General features: G+C 53.5%; 1 protein-coding gene across 1 annotated transcript in view; it reads right to left on the reverse strand.

Moving 5' to 3' along the window:
* LOC106977497 (uncharacterized) overlaps nt 1-16354 on the reverse strand; it is a 31627-nt gene extending 15273 nt beyond the window's left edge. The window contains exons 1-8 of the mRNA XM_027041863.2: nt 16321-16354; nt 15529-15597; nt 15169-15433; nt 13481-13536; nt 12760-12974; nt 12326-12433; nt 6821-6897; nt 6335-6428 (exon numbers count right to left, since the gene is read on the reverse strand). Of these exons, the coding sequence (XP_026897664.1) occupies nt 6335-6428; nt 6821-6897; nt 12326-12433; nt 12760-12974; nt 13481-13536; nt 15169-15433; nt 15529-15597; nt 16321-16354 (918 nt within the window). The remainder of the gene's footprint in view (nt 1-6334; nt 6429-6820; nt 6898-12325; nt 12434-12759; nt 12975-13480; nt 13537-15168; nt 15434-15528; nt 15598-16320) is intronic.
* Nucleotides 16355-19447: the final 3093 nt, after the last annotated feature.

Raw genomic sequence — 19447 nt, forward strand, 5'->3', positions numbered from 1 at the left:
TGAAGGCAGTGGGCTATCGAAGGGTGCCAGCAGGGGCTGGTGACACTGCAGGTGAATAGCAGAGGGATAGAGGTGGGACAGGAGTCTGGGGGAGCAGTGAGGAGTTTGCTAGTACTAACCACGAGAGAGGAGAGGGGCTAGTGGAGAGGAAGCCCAGGCTGCAGGAGAGAAAGCCACCATGCTGTCAGAGGGGGACTGAGCCTCTGCTGTCTGCCCTGTGAGCCAGGATTTGTTCTGCCTATGCTTTTGGCTTTGAGAAAGACGGCCCAGGGAAGTGTGTTGTGACCTCAGGTGCCAGGGGCCAATGGGGCAGGAATGGAAAGAAAGGGAGTGGACAGGAGGGATATGAGCAAAATGGGGATTGTGTGGCTTCAGGCAACACAACAATGGCTCAGTTGTGTCTTGTGGGAAACTGAGGACACCCAGGCCTAGGAGAGCAGCAGTGACATATGCACAGTGACTCCTTGTCAACCTTGAGCCCTTCTCCTTCCCTGCTGTAAGAAGGCTTCCTTCAGCAGTGTCTGAAAGTATAAAATCTCTCCACATCCTGCCAACACTAAGAATTATCGGTTTTTTGCATTTTAGCCATTCTGGGTGTGTATGTGGGGGGGGGGGGGCGGGGCGTCTTATTGTGGTTTTTCATTTTCATTTCCTTGCTGGGTAATGATGTTGAGCACCTTCCCATGTGTTTATGAATCATTGGAATAGCTTTGTGAAATGCCTGTTCAAGTTTTTTTGCCCATTTAAAAAATAGGGTCTTTTTTTTTTTCCTTTTCGATTTATGAGAATTCTTTATATATTTTGGATGTAAGTTCTTTATCAAATATATACATTGCAAATATTGTCTTCTGGTCTATGGCTTGCCTTTTCACTTTGCTTCTTTTCTATCTTCTTTTATTAAGATATAACTTGAAGGCAATTAAATGCACAGATCTTAGGTACAGTTCAATCTTTGTTTTGAAAAATGCATGTGTTACAAACTTGCAACTAATAGACAGGCCCTGGAAGTTTAATGCATAGTATACCAAATATAGACAATGATATTATATTATAATCATCAGACCTGCTAACAGTCTATATTTAATTATTCCAACCACAAAAGAAATGATCATTATTGATATGACATAGGTGCTAGCTGTCAATACAATGGCAATCATATTATAATATATAAATGTGTCAAATCAACATGTTATATCTTTTTTTTAAAGTTTATTTATTTATTTTGAAAGAGAGAGTGAGTGTGTGAGCAGAGGAGGGACAGAAAGAGAGGGAGAGAGAGAATCACAAGCAAATCCTGTGCTGTCAGCAGAGAGCCCGATGAGAGGCTCGATCCCATGAATGAGGAGATCATGACCTGAGCCAAAATCAAGTCAGATGCTTAACTGACTGAGCCACCCAGGTGCCCCAACATGTTGTATATCTTAAATTCACACAATGTTATATGTCAAATATATTTTGAGAAAAAAAGAGAACATCTAAAAAAAAAAAAAAAAAAGGAAAAATGCATACGCTAACGTAAACCCTACCCCATCAGGACACAGAACATTTCCAGAAAGTTCCCTCATGCCTTTCCCAGTCAGCCAGCAACCCTGATCTATTTTGCATCATCATAGATTGATTTTTGCCTTTAGTGATGATTTTTGATAAACAGAAGCTTACAAATTTTAAGAAGTCCAATATATATTTTTTCTTTTATGGTCAGTACTTTTATGTCATGTTTATTAACAAATATTTGCCTGCTCCAGAATCATAAATTCCCTTATAATTTCTTTATGGTTTCTGCCTTCATATTTAGGTCTATGATCCATCTGGAACTAATTTGTGTGTGTGTGTGTGTGTGTGTGTGTGTGTGTGTGTGTGGTGTGAGGTAGGAATCAAGGTTCTTCCCGCCCCCGCCCCATACATATATCCAGGTGTTCCAGTAGCATTTATTAAAGAGATCTTTCTTTTATCATTCAACTGACCCCGTGCTACCAGCGCAGAGACCAACGCGGGGCTCAATCCCGCAAACCATAAGATCATGACCAGAGCTGAAGTAAGATGCTTAACCAACTGAGCCATCCAAGTGCCCCAACATGTTGTATATCTTAAATTTATTAATCTAAATTTACATAAATTGTATTTGTCCCTTTGTCATAAGTCTAGTGACCATACAGGCAAGGTCTGTTCCTAGACTCTATTTGGTTCCATTTGATTCCTTTTTATCAGCAATTAAACATGGTCACGTCTCCCCGCTGCCTAATCCCCTCTGACCCTCCCTTAACTCCATTCTCTCCTTCCAACTCTCTACTTCAAAACAAAGCTATTTTAACAGTTCACCATTTCCACCCCTCATCTCCCACTTTCTTCCGCAATCCCTTCCCAAGGTTGGCTCTGTCACACCCATAAAACAGCTCCCTCCTGGTTCACCAATGACCTTTTGTTGATTAATCCAATTCATCTCGCCTTTTGCCCCACGTGGCCACAGCCTTTGATAGCGGTTTCCACCTTCCAATCCATGGATCCCTTTTTCCTGTTCTGTGACTTGCACTCTTGATTTTCTTCCTATCTCTTCAGCTACTCCCATCTCTTGCTACTCTCCCTTTTCCATCCCTAAAGTCAGGGCTCCTTGAGGTTCGGTCCCAGGTCCTCTTCTGTCTCACTTCCTACATCCTCATCTGGGGCACTCATCTCCTCCCACGACTCAAATCACCCTCCACGGTGAGGGTTATCCACTCTGGCTGCACATTAGAATCCCCTCTGAACTATGGGGAAATCCCAGTGCCAGGTAGAATCCTCAGAGGTTTTATTGGTCTAGAGGTGGGGCCCAGGATTTGGTATCTTTCAAATGTTTCCAGTCTTCATTCTGAACCACTAAGAAGTATTGAGATCCGCTAGTGATGCCCAAATCCTTCACTCCAGCATGTCTGTCTCCACATAACGCCACCCTGCAAACTCAGCTCAAATCTGAGCTCACCTTCCTCTCCTTTCCAAATTCACACCCCAGCAGCATTTACTTGAGTTAGAAACCTAGGGGTTATTTTTCGTTCCTCAGCTTCTCTCACTTCGGACATCCTCATGGCTAGCCAAGTATTGCCAAATTCCTCCCCAGACAATTCACCTTTTTCCACCCCTGTGCCTACTACAAGCTGAACGTTAGGGGCATGGGGGTGAGCAGAGCAGACTTCCTGCCTTTATAGGACTTACAGTTTAGTAAAAGATGAGTGGGAATGGGAGTGAGTGAGTGAATCAACAATCATGTATTTAATCTCCCTGACATGGTCCTGAACATCGCCCTTGCCTCCCTGGTCACTTGGTGTAATTTGTACGTTTATTTTTTACAGCTTTATTAAGGTTCGATGGACATATATTACCAGCATGTACATTAACAGGCACAGTTTGTTATGTGTTGACTTATATACACCCATGGATGTGGGTGTATGATCTGATGGGATCAGCATCACATTTCAGATAACGAACACATTCATCACGCCCAACAGTTTCCTCCTGTCCCGTAGTAATCTCCCACTGCTAACCTCCCACCAAGTCCCCAGACAACTCGCTATAGATTTGCTTGAATTTTCTAGAATTTTATATACTTTTTTTTTTTTTTGGTCTGGCTTCTTTCATTCAGAATGATTATTTTGAGATATATCCATATTGTAGCAGGTATCAGTAGTTCATTCCTTTCATTCCATCAGAGGAATATGATTATACCTCTATTTGTTTATCCATTTACCCATTAATGGACATTTGGATTATTTTCAGTTTGGGACTCTTACAATTAAAGCTGCTATGAATATTCATATACCGTGTGTGTGTGTGTGTGTGTGTGTGTGTGGATAGATGCTTTCATTTCTCTTGGGAAGTACCTGGGAGTAGAATGGCTGTGTCCTGTGGTGGGAGTATGTTTAGCTTGTTAAGGAACTGCCACACTATCTCCCAAAGTTGTTTCATGTTTATACTCCCACCAGCCATGAATGAGAGTTCCAATTTTTAAACTGGGTTGTTTGTCTTCATACTGAGTTGTAAAATCTCTTCATATATTCCAGATACAAGCCCTCTGTTGGCTCTATTTTACAAGAATTCCAGTCTGTGCCTTTCCTTCATCATTTTCTCAATAGTGTCTTCGAGGAGCTAAAGTTTTGTATTTTAACAGCGTCTAGTTTATTGATTTTTTCTTTTATTATTTGCGCTTTTTAATATTGTATTTCAGAAATCTTTGCCAAACTCAAGTGGTAACTAGGACTTTCTCCTCCTAGGTTTTCTTCCAGAGTTCCATAGTTTAGCAATGACAGGTCTGTGATCCATTTTGAATTTATTTTTGTGTATGGTGTGAGGTAGGGGACTTCTACCGGTCTTACTCCTCCTCTAATCCACACTGTAGGGTGGTTTGGCCAACATTCAAATCTTACCATGTCACTCCCCTGCTTAAACGGTCTCCCACAAGGCAAACCAACCAGCTGCAGCTGTGTAGGTGCCTCGGCTCACAGCTGGCCTTAGCTGACCTCTCCAGTCTTTATCTCCTTGTTCCGTGACCACCAAAAGCTACTTCTCAGACATCGAATGTTCCTCCCTCGCCCCTGGGTTTGGCACATGCTGTTCCTTCTGCCTGGATGCACACTCTCCCCACAACCCCATCTTCCCTATCACCATAAACCTCTGGTGTTTCTTGTGGGTCCTTCCCAGATTAACTTAGACATTGCCTCCTCCCCCAGGAGCCTTGGACAGGGTTCAAATGATGCCTCTGAGCCCCCAAATTGTGCTGATACAGTGCTGGTCGCTGGAATCATAATTATCTAGTTATCTGCTTGTTTGTCCCTCACCCAGCTCCTTCAGGGCAAGGACAGGTTTCCCTCATTCAAGACATGAGTCAAAGTATTTAACAACCTCTCCAGGACACACTGGCTGAAAATCAACCCGGCCTTGGGGTGTTTGGGTGGCACAGTCAGCTAAGCATTCAACTCTTGACTTCAGCTCAGGTCATGATCTCAGGGTTTGTGGGATCGAGCCCCGTGTCGGGCTCCATGCTCTCGGTGCAGAGCCTCCTTGGGATTCTCTCTCTCTCCTTCTCTCTCTGCCTTCCCCCACCACCCTGCTTGTGCTCTCTCTCTCTCTCTCTCTCTCTAAATAAAATAAACTAAAAAAGAAATTGAAAATCAGTCTGGTCTTTATCTGTGTCCTCGGTGGCACGAAGGAGGCCTGGTCTGTTGTGGCGTGAACGCCCCAGGCATTATGCCTGCACACCGTCCCCTCTACCTGGGCATTTTGCTCCTAGGCACACTGACCTCATGTGTGCTCCCTTGGGGCGGGGAGGAGGCCTTTGGGAAAAGGAGGAGCTGGGGCTGGAGAGGGCTGCAAAAGCGGAGGTTTGGGCAACGCAGGTTGTGGAGGTTGAGGAAGAACGGGCCCAGGACCTCAGTTCGGGGTGGGTTTCGGGGCCTGAGTCGGGGCACAGGGGGGAAACCCTGGGGAGGATCTGTGATTCAGGAGCTCCGGGCCCCAGGCAACTTCAAGGCTTTTGCACGGTCCTGCCAGCTCCGGCCAGGCAAGGGGGTGAACCTGAGGTCACCCCAAGCCTCTCGCTTGCTCTCTCAAACAGCCGCCTACCACAGGGGACCCGGGAGGCCAAGTCAATAACGTGAAACCATAAAATGTCGAAGGCGTTGAAAGTTTGGACAGAGGAGCAGACGCAGCAAATGGGGCCTTTTCCCAGGCAGCTCGTGTGGAACAAGCAAAACAGATTTATGAGCGTCTGGTGGACACGGAGTTGTGGGGGTTGGGGTGGGCGCTGGCCCGAGACGCGGAAGTTTCTAGCGCACAGGGCAGATGATAAATGAGAATTAATTGCACAGGTCCCATGACCATGATTTAATATGCGCGAAACTCTGCCTCTTCCTTTTGTGTGCTTTGTTACAGTGTCATTTGGAGGAACATAAATGTATTTATCGGCGCTTTTGTGGGCTCTCCCAAGGCCTCCCAGTCCCCACTCAGTCCTCTGTTCTCCGAAAGGCAGACAATCAGAGAGAGATATTGGCCTCTGCGTGTGTATGGGGAGGGGGGGCTGCAAGCCCGTCCTTGGCTGGGATTGTGGGCTCCCATGTAGCTGCATGGCCTGCCTTGGGGTCATGGAGCACATCTCATTCTTGCTCTAGACTCTGGACCGTCCGTGAGGCTTCGAACGTGCACGTGTACGCGTGTGTGCACCCTTGAGCTTTTCCTGAGTGCCAGACTTTGCCATAGGGAGGACCGAGGAGCTTGGCTGTTCGGAACCATCCCTCCCTCCAGCCTGTCTCTCGGGGATCAGCTGCTTTGTGGGGGTATGGTTTTCCTGACACCCTCGGCAGCTTCTTACCTTCCAGCACGGTCCAGGAAAGATGATGCATCCATTTCTCAGATGCCCTTGGCTGGTGTGGAACAGGTGGAGGCGTCTCGGGTTCCAAGGCAGCCTTGAGACGTGGGAGGAACAGAGATTGTCTGGGCCTGGTCACCTCAGCCTCTTCGGGTCCTGACGGGAGCCCCTGTCCACCCAGGTTAGTGGAGATGGGTTGATCAGAGTCAGAGAGCCTGGGAGGTGGCTGCCTCTTCGGGAGCTGCACGTCCTTGGGCTGACCCTTCTCCTTCCCCAGGGCATCCCTGAGCCACCCTGCCTCAGTCACAACCACCCCAACCACCAGCACCTCGGCCAGCCCCAGAGGGCCCCGGGCTGGTCCCCAGTCTCCAGAGCCCTGGGCCCAGTGCCGGGGGAAGCCGCAGGGGCCCCAGGGGCTCAGAGGCCACAGCTCTGGGGGCTGGAATCCTAGGCAGGTGGCCGGGGACCTGGTGTCTTCGAGGAGCTTACAAACCCTCCGGGCCTGCCGTCTGGAGTCTCAGGCAGCAGTCGTCTGATTGCCACTGTTTGCTTCTGGAACTCCAGTCCTGACGGAAGGGAGTGTGTTTGGGAAGTGTTAGGCCAGGCTGTCAGCGCATCATAAAGGACGAGCAAGATCAACAAAGCCCCCGCCACCTTGCACACCACCCGGCTCTGCCACCGGGCGGTGTCCTCCCCTCCACCCACCCTCCCCAGCCTGGGGATCTACAGCCTATTGGGGGCCTGGTGGGGAAACCTTAGCCCAGGGCCGCTCAGCTGCATGAGTACTCCAGCTCCCGAATTTCCCGAGGTGGGGGCACCAACTTTGGTCATCAAACAATCTAGGGTGAAGGTGTGACCTCAGGTAACCTGTCATACTGTCATACCAGGGTGTCTGAGAACTGCCCCAGTATTTTGCTTCTGGGTGGAGAGAAGAGAGGCGCCGAGGGGCACCTGGGGACTCAGTGGGTTACCCATCTGACTCTTGATTTCAGCTTAGGTCATGATCTTGCAGTCCGTGGGTTCGAGCCCCGTGTCGGGCTCTATGCTGATGGGGCACCGGAGCCTGCTTGGGATTCTCTCTCTCTGTCTCTCTCTCTCTCTCTCTGCCTCTCCCCCACTCTCATTCTCTCTCTCTCAAAATAAATAAACTTCACAAAAAAAAAAAAAAAAAAAAAAGGAAGCGACAGGCCTGAGTAGCAGCTTTGGGTCCCTTAATTGTCTCTAGGGACATCAAGGTGACTGCCATCACCATCGTATTTTGCTGTGAAAAACTCTAGGCCTCTGAGGATTTTCCTGTCCAGACCAAGAGGTCTTTCACCAGAAGATTCGTGGAGGGACATCAGAGGACTTGCTAAATTTTACCTGTATGCTTACAGGTGCATTTTTCCAGGCAGAGCCTCAGAGGTCAACAACTGTAGCTCAGGGAGGGGAGGGACAGAGAGACAGGCCCCAGGTCTGCAGTGAGGGCTGAGCACAGCCCTTCTAGATGCCCAAAGGCGTGCTGTGAGGCTGGTATCGTTACAGCCCCCCCTTCTAGCCAAAGGAAAGTGAGAGGCGAATGAGGCCAAGGTCACACACACCTGTAAAGGAGAGAGCCGGCCTGGAAGCCTGGCCTGGAGGTCTGCGGGCTGTCTCTATCAGAGACAGAGCTACAGATGGCAGGCTCTGGGTGGTGTGTGTGTGTGTGTGTGCTCACACCCTCACGTGCAAGCCTCCCCACCACCCCCCCCCCACGCACATGCACACACACATGCACATCCATGAACGCAAACCCCAACACACACACGCGTGCGCATCTGTGAGCACCCAGGGCACGCCCTGCCCCCCGCCCCCCAGCATGTGGCAGAAAGAGAGCAGGTTCCCACCCGGCACCCACCGGCCGAGCCCTCGCTCACGCCCGTGGGTGATAAACTTTCCCACCACTGCTCCGGGCGGGTGAGGCTCAATGAAATGATGGATGAGAAGCCCGGGGGCCCAGGGGCCCAGGGCCCGGGCGACGAGCGAGGCCTCAGCAGGATGGCATGCAAACCCCGTCCAGACTGGGGCGTCACCCGGAATAAGATCATGAGGCAAACACGAGCAAGGCTGTAAACACGGGCAGACGATGGGGGAGACAGGCCCTGGGGCTCCATAAAGAGTGTCCAGCCCGCCAGAGCTCAGGGCCCGCTTGGCTCGGGGGCGGCCGAGGGGACGGACGGTGGGCGGGGGGCTGCTCCGGGCTTGGCCGGGACAGCCGTCTCGGGCCGCGGCTGGCCGGTCCAGCTCCGATTTGGCCGGGAAGCCTGGCCTCCGCACAATAAACAACAGATAAATCGCAACGTGTCTGGAACTGGTGGAGAGCGGGGCGAGGTGCACGGGGGTCACCAGAGGGCCTCTCTCCCTCCTTGGCGGCCTCCCCCTGGGAGGAGGGCCCGGCGCTCCAGGGGGACTCAGCCCTGGAGCCCCTAGAAACCGCTGGGGGTCAGGGGTGCTGGGACCAGAGACAGGATGCGTGGAGTATGTGGAGCCAGAGAGGGACTTTGAGGTGAATTTTCACCTGGAAAATTCCAAAGGAGTGTGAGGGCTCGGTGTTGGGTTGAAGGGCTGAAGGGCGGGGGGCAGGGAGCCCCCCCCGCCCCCCGCTCCTCTCCCCCAGCCTGCAAAGCCTCAGCTGCTCTGGGCACCCCCAGCCAGGAATTGGCCCCCAAGCACGGGACCCTCCCCTTTTCTAGAAGAGGAAGCGGAGACAGAGCAGTGAGGGCTTTGTCTTCCCGGCCTCTACCCTGCCTCCTCTTTGTGCACCCCCCCGGAACCCCTCCTTGGAGTCTCCCCCTCGCCCCCAGGCAACCTCATGCACCCGCTCCACCTGCTGAAAACCCCCTCCGGGGGCTGCATTCTGGAAACGTCCACCTGCACGGTCCCCAGGCTCCTTGTAGGCTCGGGCCCCAAAGGGCCCACTGCACTGCTCCCCTGCTGTGGACCTCACCCCTACTGTCCCAGCCAGAAGCCAGGGTGCTGGGCCTGACCCGCTCACCCTTCTCCACTACCGGGCCCATCAATTCCTCCTCCCCAGGTGGCCCTTCCTGTTCCCTCCCGTCTGCCCCCCACCCCCGGGCAGCTCGGCCTTCCGTTCCCCGTGGCTGACGCGGCGGCCGAGAGGTTCTGCGAGAACGACTTTGTTCCCCTCATTGGCTCCGCACAGTCTTCAGGACAAAAGCCCGTTCTTAGGGTGCCAGAGGGTCCACCTGGCCTGTCACTCGTCACCCATTACCTTCTGTCCTCTACCACTGGACACCCACCCAGGCGACCTTTTGCAGGGCCTTGAATTTCGCCATGTTCCACCCGCCACCAGGTGCTCCTGGAATGTTCTGGCAACTCACCCCCTTCCCTAGTCTGAGCAGGAGTTATGGCCTTGCCCCAGGAAGCTGATATGAAGGAAGAGACTTGGACCTGCCCTGAGAAGTAAGTTAGTCTAAGGGGGGAGACACAGTCATACTCTGCAAAGGGTTTGAGGGGGGAAGGCACAGCCTTGGCTCAAAAGTCTAGTCTGAGGGGGGCACGAGGCCTCCTCTGAGAAGCCGTAATCAGAGCAGGGAGCTGTCACCCTGCCCCGACAGCTGTGACCTGCGGGAGGATGTGGCCCTTCTCTGACAAGTCTGCATTCAACTGGGAAGGTCACTGGGTGTGGGCCTGCCCCCAGGACACCTTCAGTTCCGGGGAGGGCCTGTCAGCACCGGGTACAAGCCCGCATCCACCTTCAGGAAGCCCGGTCCCAGACGACGCCAGAGAGATGCCAGACACAGGGCCAGGCCCGATGACAGCGTTGGCCCTGCCAGCGGCTGTAGGGCCAAAGCTGGGCACATCCAATACTGGCCCCGACGGCCTGCCGAGGAGCGCAGAGGGCAGGGGCACCGGGTGGCCTGTGGGTAGGAAGGGAGGCGGGCACCCCTGTTCCCCTAACCCAGGCAGCCCCTTGTCCCAGGGCAGAGACATCTAGGAACACTCTGCTGCCCTCACAGGCCCGCCCGGCCACATCAGGCCGACCTCTGTGGGCAGAGGGGTCCCAAGTCCTTAGTTCTTGGAGTATAGGTCCCCAGTGGCCCACCTTGAACCAGAAGCTCCCTAGAGAACGCAGGGGTGGAGAGTCACTATCTGCCAAGTGCCCACCATGCGCTTTAGCAGCACCCCGGGGGGAAATGCCCTTGTAGGCTCAGATAGGGTGAGTGGTTTGCCCCAAATGCACAGCCAGGGGGTGGGAGAGCTTAAATTCAAATCCAAGCGCTCCCATGTACCAGGCTGCCTCAAAACCTCCTTGGAGGGGGTCGGGTCTCCCCTATCAGACACCGATAACTTGTGCCTCTCCTGGGTCCCATCAACTGGCCCCAGACCCTGTGGCTGCACACAGCTGTCCTGCTTGAATACGTAGTCCAGTCTTCAAAGAACACCCCAACAGTACCAAATGCAGGAATGAATGAATGAAGGAATGCATTCCTTGTGTCTCCTCTCCGGGCCAGATCCCACACAGGCCACTGGGACCACAGAGAGAAGGAAACAGGGTTGATTCCTGACTTAAAAAAAAAAAAAAAATTATGTTTATTTATTTTTGAGAAAGAGAGAGAGAGCGCGAGCAAGTGGGGGAGGGGCCGAGAGCGAGGGAGGCACAGAATCCGAAGCAGGCTCCAGGCTCTGAGCTGTCAACACAGAGCCTGATGTGGGGCTCAAACCCATCAACCGTGAGATCGTGAGCTGAGCCGAAGTCGGACGCTTAACCGACTGAGCCACCCAGGCACCCCTGATTCCTGATTTTCATTAGGAGGACAGCCTAGAACCCAAATCAGTGCCCCTGAGCATAATAGTCAATAAGCCATATGGGGTCACCGGGAGGGAGGGGCAGCCAGGGGGGAGCAGTCCACCCCTCAGGCCAGAGAGGGGAGTCAGCAGCATGCTTCATGGGGTGGGGGGGCATTCAGCCAAATCTTTGGGGAAGGATTTTCCAGGCCTAGGGCTGAGGAGATATTGCCAGACAGCCCAGACTTTCCAGGGGCCACACGTGTTTCACACAGGGAGACTGGGACCCAGGGAGCATGGAAGCCAGGGGCCTTGACGGCTGACTAAGGAGCTGGAACTTTCTCTGCAGTCAACAGGGAGCCAGGGAAGATTTAAGGCTCAGGGCGACACCCCCAGCTTGTCACTATTGTAAGCCCACAGTGATGGTCGATGAGGCTGGACAGGCAGGGTGGTCCTGGGGACAGAGGATGGTGAAGCGTTCCAGTAAGGGACGGGGAGGTTCGTGCTGGCACAACGGCCATGTGGCCGCCATTACAGGGCTGCCAGGACATTGGTGGGGGGGGAGGGGCTGGCAGGTTCGCTCGCTGAGAGAAGACACCCAGAGGAAGAGGGAGCGTGCTGGAGGGGAAGGTGGTTGGGTGCATAGGCCTCAACTTTCCTCCTTGTACCTGGGCCTCAGCTCCCCCTTCTCACCTCAGATAGCTTTCCTCCAGGTGGGTGGTGGGCAGTGAGGGAATCCTTCACCCAGGCAGCCTGGAGCTAAACTCAGATGACAGGCTTGGCCAGAGGCGGGCTCAGGGGCCTGATGCCTCCCGTTCAGTGAGGCTGTGTGCCCATAGGCAGAACCCAGGCACCTACTCAGACCCCGCGGCTGCCATGGCGGGCTGCAGGGCCTGGGCCTGCTTTGGATGGGCACTGAGGCCTACTGGTGTGAGAATCTGTGCCAGGGCCATGGGGAAAGAGGGTGGTGGCCCCAGGAGCTTGGGCGTTCCAGCCGCCCACAGAGCAACAGGCAGCAGGCCCTGGCAGGGAGCAGGCTGGACTGTGGGTGGCAGGGAGCCCTGGCCCGCAGGCAGCTGGCTTTCTACTCCTCCCCGGACCACCATCCAGCTCATCACTTTTCCCCACGGGCCCAGTCAAGTGGATGGAGACGGGGGGCTTTCGTGTGTGTCTCACGAGGGGGCATCAGGCTTGGCATCTAGCCCCAGCCCTGCTCTGGCTCAGTACCTTGGGCAACTGACTGAACTTCTCTGAGCCCGTCTCTCCACTCTGAAATGAAGAGATGAACTTGGCATCGTGCCTGGTCTCTGGTGGGGACTCACTGAAGAAGGGCAGCTGTAGACGAAGACAAAGCAGGCAGAGACCCCTGAGCGTGACTGCGGCACAGGAGGAAGGGTCTAGATCTCCTGCCAGAGATCCTAGCGTTGTCGTCACTGTCTTGATTATTGCCTCCTAGAGGCCTCCTCTGGACAGGGGCCCCGGGCCTCTGGGACCAGTACAAAGAGCACAGGAAGGGGGGGAATGTCCAGACTCCCCTTGACCACCCCTTGACCACCAGTCTTCATGACATTAGAAGGTTTTGCTGAGGGTCAGAAAGACATCACCAGCCCAAGGTGGCAGGAGGGAGGGGAGCCCACTTCTGGCTGTGGTTCCACCCTTACCTGGCCTTTCTCTGGCTTTAGTTGTCCTTTGTACCCAGTGGCCGGGCATCCAGCTTCTTTGACCCCACACAGGCCACTCCCCTTCGGTCTCCAACACTGCTTGCTCAGATTCCCATAACTGGGATGCCCTCTTCCTCTTCTCTGGTGTTCCGAGCCCTCCTGGGGCCCCAGCACTCGCCCAGTCCCGGGATCCTTGCCCCAAAGCAGCCCAAGTACTTTTCACGGAGTCCCACAGCCGGGTTTGGGCCTGTACATTCCCTCTCAGCCCAGCCTGATGGCCAGGGGCCCAATCTTCTCCCCTCTTTGGCTCAGGCCATGCGCTTCAGGGCAGGAAGTGGGCCTCGGTGTCCCCATGTACCCCTCGCAGCCTGGGCACGTGACCCCAAGCAGTGCTCCCCCCTGATTCTACCCCCACCAGCTCTGCGTCCCCCTCTGTAACGGGGGGCGACACTGCCCCCGTGTGCCTCGTGCACAGGTAAGAATTCGAAGTAAGTGCTGTCCGTGGATGTTCTCAGTGAATCCTCATTGCGGTCCTGGGAGGTAGAGTCTGTCGTTTATTCCCTGTTTATAGGTGAGGCGATGGAGGTTTGGCAGAAGCAGCGAGCGTCTTCCCCAAGGGCTCAGAGCCAGTGAGAGAGGGAGCCGGAAATGCACCCGGGACAGCAGACAGGGCGCCCCGCTGGGCCGCGCTGCCTTAAAGGAGCAGAGGCTGTGCACATACTGTGCACCCTGTCGAGCTCTCCGTGGGGAAAGGGAGGGTCGCTCTTGTCATCTGACCTGTGGGAGAGGGAATCAGTGACTTACAGAAGCCACGCTGAGCCCATGGCACAGCCAGAGTGCTGACCCCCACTTCAGGCTCTTCCCCTATCTCGGGACCTCCCATTTCCTTGAGTCACATGTGAGGACAAATCTCCTTGGCTCCAGAGCGCGTGCATCAGGTGGCTCCGACCATGATCTGCCCACAGAGTCTTAGGTGTTGGCTGCATGGGCACCGAGCCAGTCGGCCCCGACCTCTCCACCACCAGGCCACCATCACCGCGCAAGGCAAGAGTCCCAGTTTACAAACGCATGAGCCCAGAGGCAGCCGGGACACGCAGTTCTGGCCACACCCCGCATCTCGGATCACCTCTTCAACCAGAGACATGCCTGTTTGTTAAGAAACGTCTAGGGGCGCCTGGGTGGCTCAGTCGGTTAAGCGGCCGACTTCAGCTCAGGTCACGATCTAGTGGTCCGTGAGTTCAAGCCCCGCGTCGGGCTCTGCGCTGACAGCTCAGAGCCTGGAGCCTGTTTCGGATTCTGTGTCTCCCTCTCTCTGACCCTCCCCCGTTCATGCTCTGTCTCTCTGTGTCTCAAAAATAAATAAACGTTAAAAAAAAAAAAAAGAAAGAAACGTCTAATGTGGGGCACCCGGGTGGCTCAGTCAGTTGAGCATCGCCTCTTGATTTTGGCCCAGGTCACGATCTCACGTTTGTGGGATCAAGCCCCGGGTCAGGTTCTGCGCCTACCATGGAGTGTGCTTAAGATTCTCTCTCTCCCTCTGTCTCTCTGCCCCTTCCCTGCTTGCACTGTCTCCCCCCCACCCAAAAAAAGAAATGTCTAATGACGTCAGGGGTCCGACCTGACTGCTGGGTGGGGGATGATAAACTTGGTAGAGGTGAGGGTGGAGGTACGTTTGGAGGTGAAGGTAGAGGTGAGGGAGGAGGAAAAGATAGGATGGAGGAGATAACAGTGGTGACGGTGACACTGCTGTGGCGAGTGATATTGGAGGCAACAGTAACAGAATAACAGCTGGAGGAGAATTGTTGAGAGCAGCTCTTGCTTGACCCAGGCCCCGACCCTGAACATGGCTGCTCGCGCAGTCACAGATTTCACTTCAGTCTCAGGAGCCCCTCTCACCAGTGTCACTGATGAACATTTGGCTCCAGGTAGGATAAGGGGCAGTAAGGGGACCCAGTTGCCTCCGAGGCATTCGCTAATGTGAACGAAACATCAGGCGTGACTCAGGCAGCTGATGAGGTGGGGGTTCCCAATCCAGGAAGAGGCCCAGTGCCTGGGGGGGAGGGCGGGGGGCAGACAGTTGGGAGGTAACCTGGGGACAGCCCCTTCCGTTCCAGAAAGGAAGCGAGGCCCAGGCCGCAGTCATGCATGATAGCAAAGGCATTACTGAGTGCATGTGGAACGGCCCTGGGCTCCCGGGCTATCAAGGGAAGGAGGCCAAGCCCAGCAGAGGGTCTGCTGAGGATGACACTGGGACAAGAAGGCTCCAGGTGCGGTCCGAGCGTGCGCTCTGAGGCGGCCCCTGGGCATTCCAGCATCTTTGGCGAGACCCGCAAATCCCTCCTCTGTGGTCATCATCGACACGCGAATACTGCAGGCCCGCCATGACCAGGCCTCAAGCTTTTCCATTACCCACGGGCGTCCTGCCCCACCCTGCCGCCGGCCGCAGTCCCCCGGCGCACCCACTGCTGGCCTCTGCCAGGACCCCCGGCGAGGGCCTGGCCTGGAAGAGCCTTGCCGGGGTGCCGGCCAGCCTCCCCAGTGTGCTGCCCGGGCAGTGGGCCTTGCCAGGTGTCAGACTCAATTTCCCGACCCTTCTTGTCCAGAGAACCAAACATCTCGTCCCTCCACCCAAGGCAGGTCCTCCCAGGCCGCTTCCTTGGCAGCACGAAGACCCCTGGGGGAAGAGGGGCCAGTCAGACTCACCAGCCAGGCGGGGGGTGGCGGGGGGAGCAGAATGCAGGAAGGTCATTCACCCCATTTATCACCTACCTCTCAGCAGGCTGCCGGCCAAAAGGGAGGCAAGGTTGCCGGATGGAGGGGCCGGGGAGGAAGGGGCAGCTGCGGGCAGGGTGGATGGAGGTAATGGGGTGGGGGGACGCGGGGTCGGGGGGTCTGGAGACATGGGTTCAAGCCCCTGACTCACCCTGTCCCGTGGGCAAGACGGGCCCAGCGTTCCGCTGGTAAATAAGGTCAGTGAGTAACAGGACTTTTGAGGTCCCTCCCACCTTCCATTAGTCAGCAAACTTCCCTCCCACAGCCAATCCCACGTCCCTTGCACAGCTTTGCATTGGTTGTTGTTGTTGTTTTTAAACAACAGCTCTGTTGTGATAGAATTCACATACGGTATACTTCGCCCACTTAAAGTGTAAAACTCAATGGTTTTCAGCATACGCGTGGAGTTGTAAGGCCATCTCCACAGTTAATTTCAAAACATTTAATGGCCCCTTTAGCCACCACCAACACCCAACGCCCGATCCTTCCGAGACCCCCATCCCCCACCAGTCCTAAGAAGCTACTAATCTACTTTCTGTCTCTATAAACTTGCCTCTTCTGGACATTTCATGGAATCATTGCTCCTTTAGAGAAGGAGGACACTGGGCAGACTGACTGCCTGTTGCCCCCAAACCAGCTCCTGTCTGGGGCCCCCTACTGCCCCAGGCCCTGGGCTCCGCACTGCCAGGCCTTTGGGCCGCAGACTCGTTCTGTTCCCTCCATCTAGCGCGAGTCCCATCTCTCTCTCCTTCTTGGTGACCCCTTTCCTTTTCTTCCCCCAACACTCACCAGCCAAACCCCTCTCCAGGGACCACTGTGACATTGTCCACTTCTCACTTCCTTCCCACGGTGGGAACAGTCCTAAAGTAAAAACCCAGTCCAATCACCCTGACCCAGCACAAAATCTTTCTACAAGTCTCCATTACCCTCAGGATACAGCCCAGACTTCTGCCCCCGCCCCAGTGTGTTCTGATCTGGATCCCCCTGATCAAAGGTGTGTGTTTGGGAGATGATTCCAAGAGATAGGAGGGAGGAGAGGGAAAGCACGAGAGCCCTAAGAAGGCTCTGGAGATCTGCTATAGGCAGCAGGGGCTCAATTCTGCCAGAATCTCCGGGGATTGCACAGAATGCTACCCAGATTGCTCTGTTCCAGGGACAGGAGACGGGCATTTTTCGGGTGGCCCTCATCCCTCACGGGCCAGGAGAGCTAACCCCCATCCCCACATTCCAGGTTGTACTTGCTGTCGGGCCAAGAGGGCCCCCAGCTTGGAAGGCTCAGACAGAGAAAGATGCTGCAGTCAGTTCTCTTAGAGCACCCCACCCAGATCCCCTTTGCCAGGCTCTGCACCCACACTATGTGGGCTGTGGACCTTGGCCCTTCTCCAGAGAACACCCCTCAGCTGATGGGAATCATTAGCTTGGAAGCTGAGCAGCCTACAGTCTAGGATAAGCTAAAATGGGGGCTCCCTTGCCTCGGGTAGGGGGTCAACACTGGGATGCAGTTTATGCTCCAGACCTTCCCTGTGGATCGGGCCGAGAACCAACTTTCTCTGAAGCCACATTCTGCTTCCCCGTCTCAGGAAATCGTGGCACCTAATCCTTAACTCGGGCTCTGCTTCTGGGGAACCCAACAGAGCCAGGCACGTGTGTGCGAGGCAGGGCTGCTGACATCAGCCAGAGCTGCCCACCAAAGCAGCGGGGGAAATCCTAGGCGGGCGGCTACACCAGATCCGCAGCTTCTGACCACAGAGGCCCGACACGTCTCTGTGTCTCCCCTCCTATCTCATTCCTCCCAAACTGCAGCCAAATGCAGTAGCGCAGGAGGAAATGTGTCCCTGGGGAAATGTGGGGCCCACCCCATGTCATGACTGTCTTACTTTGGTCTGGACCACAAACCTCACAAGGCCACGAGGACAAGAACTTGGCTGCACGTGGGCCTCGGAATAGAGTTAGAAGGGCAGACTTGGGGACCAACAGCCTCGGGCAGAGTCTGGCTGAGGGTGGCCCTGTAACTGGAAGGTCAGATTTGAAAAGGAGAGCAGAGGGTCCCAAAGGCAGGCATCATTCAGCCTTGAGGGGGGCCCATGAGGGAGTAGCAGTGTTCTCACATGACATTCAAAGTCCCATGTGGGTGGGTGGATAGTCCAGGGAGCTGAGGGCCAAATACAGAGGCCGAGGAGGGGTGACTGGCTGGGGGTGGGTGGCGGAGACAGGGACTCAGGTCTGTTGCAGAAGGCTCAGGTCTCACAATCAGGGACGGCCCTGTGAGAATAAGGCCTGCACTCAGAGAGCAAACATGCGGTTAGATCAAGAGCCAGGCTGACTTGAGGTAAAGCCCCAGATGGATGGTCTAGAACTATTTAAGTCCCCCGGTCCCAGGGCAGGTCCAAATGGGCCCAAAGCCTGAGGTGGAGCTGAGCCCACCCGTGAGAGAACAAGAAAGAGGCTATCAGTACCAGGAAAGAGAGCTCCCCCTAGGTCAGGAGGCAGGTGGCGCAACTCTACACACCCAGCAAATTTGAATAAATGCCTGCTGACTGGCTAGCTCTCGTGTAGCCAATCAACAGCTCTGAGCACCAGTTATTGAACAGCACTCATGTTAGGTGATTTAAGGTCCTGTCCACGCACTTAGCATCTCTTCTGGAATTGGGTGGATACTGGCTTTCTGCAGACACATTCAGGCTTCTGCCATAGCCTAGCACCCCCAGAACTAAAAGTACCTTGGGACCCAGGATCATGCCCACTGACCCTCTCAGGGAGGCCCAATGAAAGGGGGCTCCTCAGAGTAGAACCACATTTCTCCTCGGGTTACAGCTGAATGAATAAATGAAAGTATAAAACTCACCTGGTAAAGGTAAATATATAGTCAAATTCAGAATACTCTAATAATTTAATGGTGGTATATATATTACTTTTAACTCTAGTATAAAGGTTAAAATACAAAGGGCTTTAAAATAACTATACCTGAGGTGCCTGGGTGTCTCAACAGCTAAGCATCGACTCTTGATTTCGGCTCAGGTCATGATCTCACAAATTTGTGAGACAGAGCCCCACATCAGGCTCCAGGCTCAGCATGGAGTCTGCTTAGCATTCTCTCTCTTTCCCTCTCTGCCTTGCTTTTACTCTCAAAATAAATAAATAAATAAACTTAAAGAAAACACAGCTATACCTACAAGAATTTGTTCATGGGAACAATTCTATTTACAATAGCATCAAAAAGAATAAAATACTCAGGAATAAAGGTAGCTGAGGAGGTGAAAGATCAGTAGAGCAAAAACCATAGAATACTGATGAAAGAAATTGAAAAAGACATAAATAAATGGAAAGATATCCCATGTTCATGGACTAGAAAACAACATTGTTGAAATGTCCATTCTATCCAAAGCAATTGACAGATTCAGTGCAATCTCTATCAAAATTCTAGTGACATTTTTTTTTTGCAGAAATAGAAAACACAATATTGGAATTCACATGGAATCATAAAAAAACACTGAATAGCTAGTGTAATCTTGAGCGAGAAGCTGGAGGTATGACACCTTTTAATTTCAAATTCTATTACAAAGTTATGGCAATCAAAATAATATGATACCAGCAAAAAACCCAGACATATCAGTTAGTGAAAGAGAGTAGAGAGCCCAGAAATATGCCCTTGCATGTGTAGTCTACTAATCTTAGACAAAGGCTCCAAGGATACACACTGGGGAAAGGATAGTCCCTTCAATAAATGGTGTTGGGGAAAATTGGATATTTACATGCGAAAGAAGGAAGTTGGACTCTTAAACCCCACACAAAAACTAAACATAAGATCTGAAACTGTCGGGATGCCTGGGTGGCTCAGTCAGTTAAGTATGCAATTCTTGGTTTCAGCTCAGGTTATGATCTCACAGTTTGTGAGCTTGAGCCCCACATCAGGCTC

The sequence above is a fragment of the Acinonyx jubatus genome, chromosome E3, assembly GCF_027475565.1.
Source record: "Acinonyx jubatus isolate Ajub_Pintada_27869175 chromosome E3, VMU_Ajub_asm_v1.0, whole genome shotgun sequence".
Classification (NCBI taxonomy): domain Eukaryota; kingdom Metazoa; phylum Chordata; class Mammalia; order Carnivora; family Felidae; genus Acinonyx; species Acinonyx jubatus.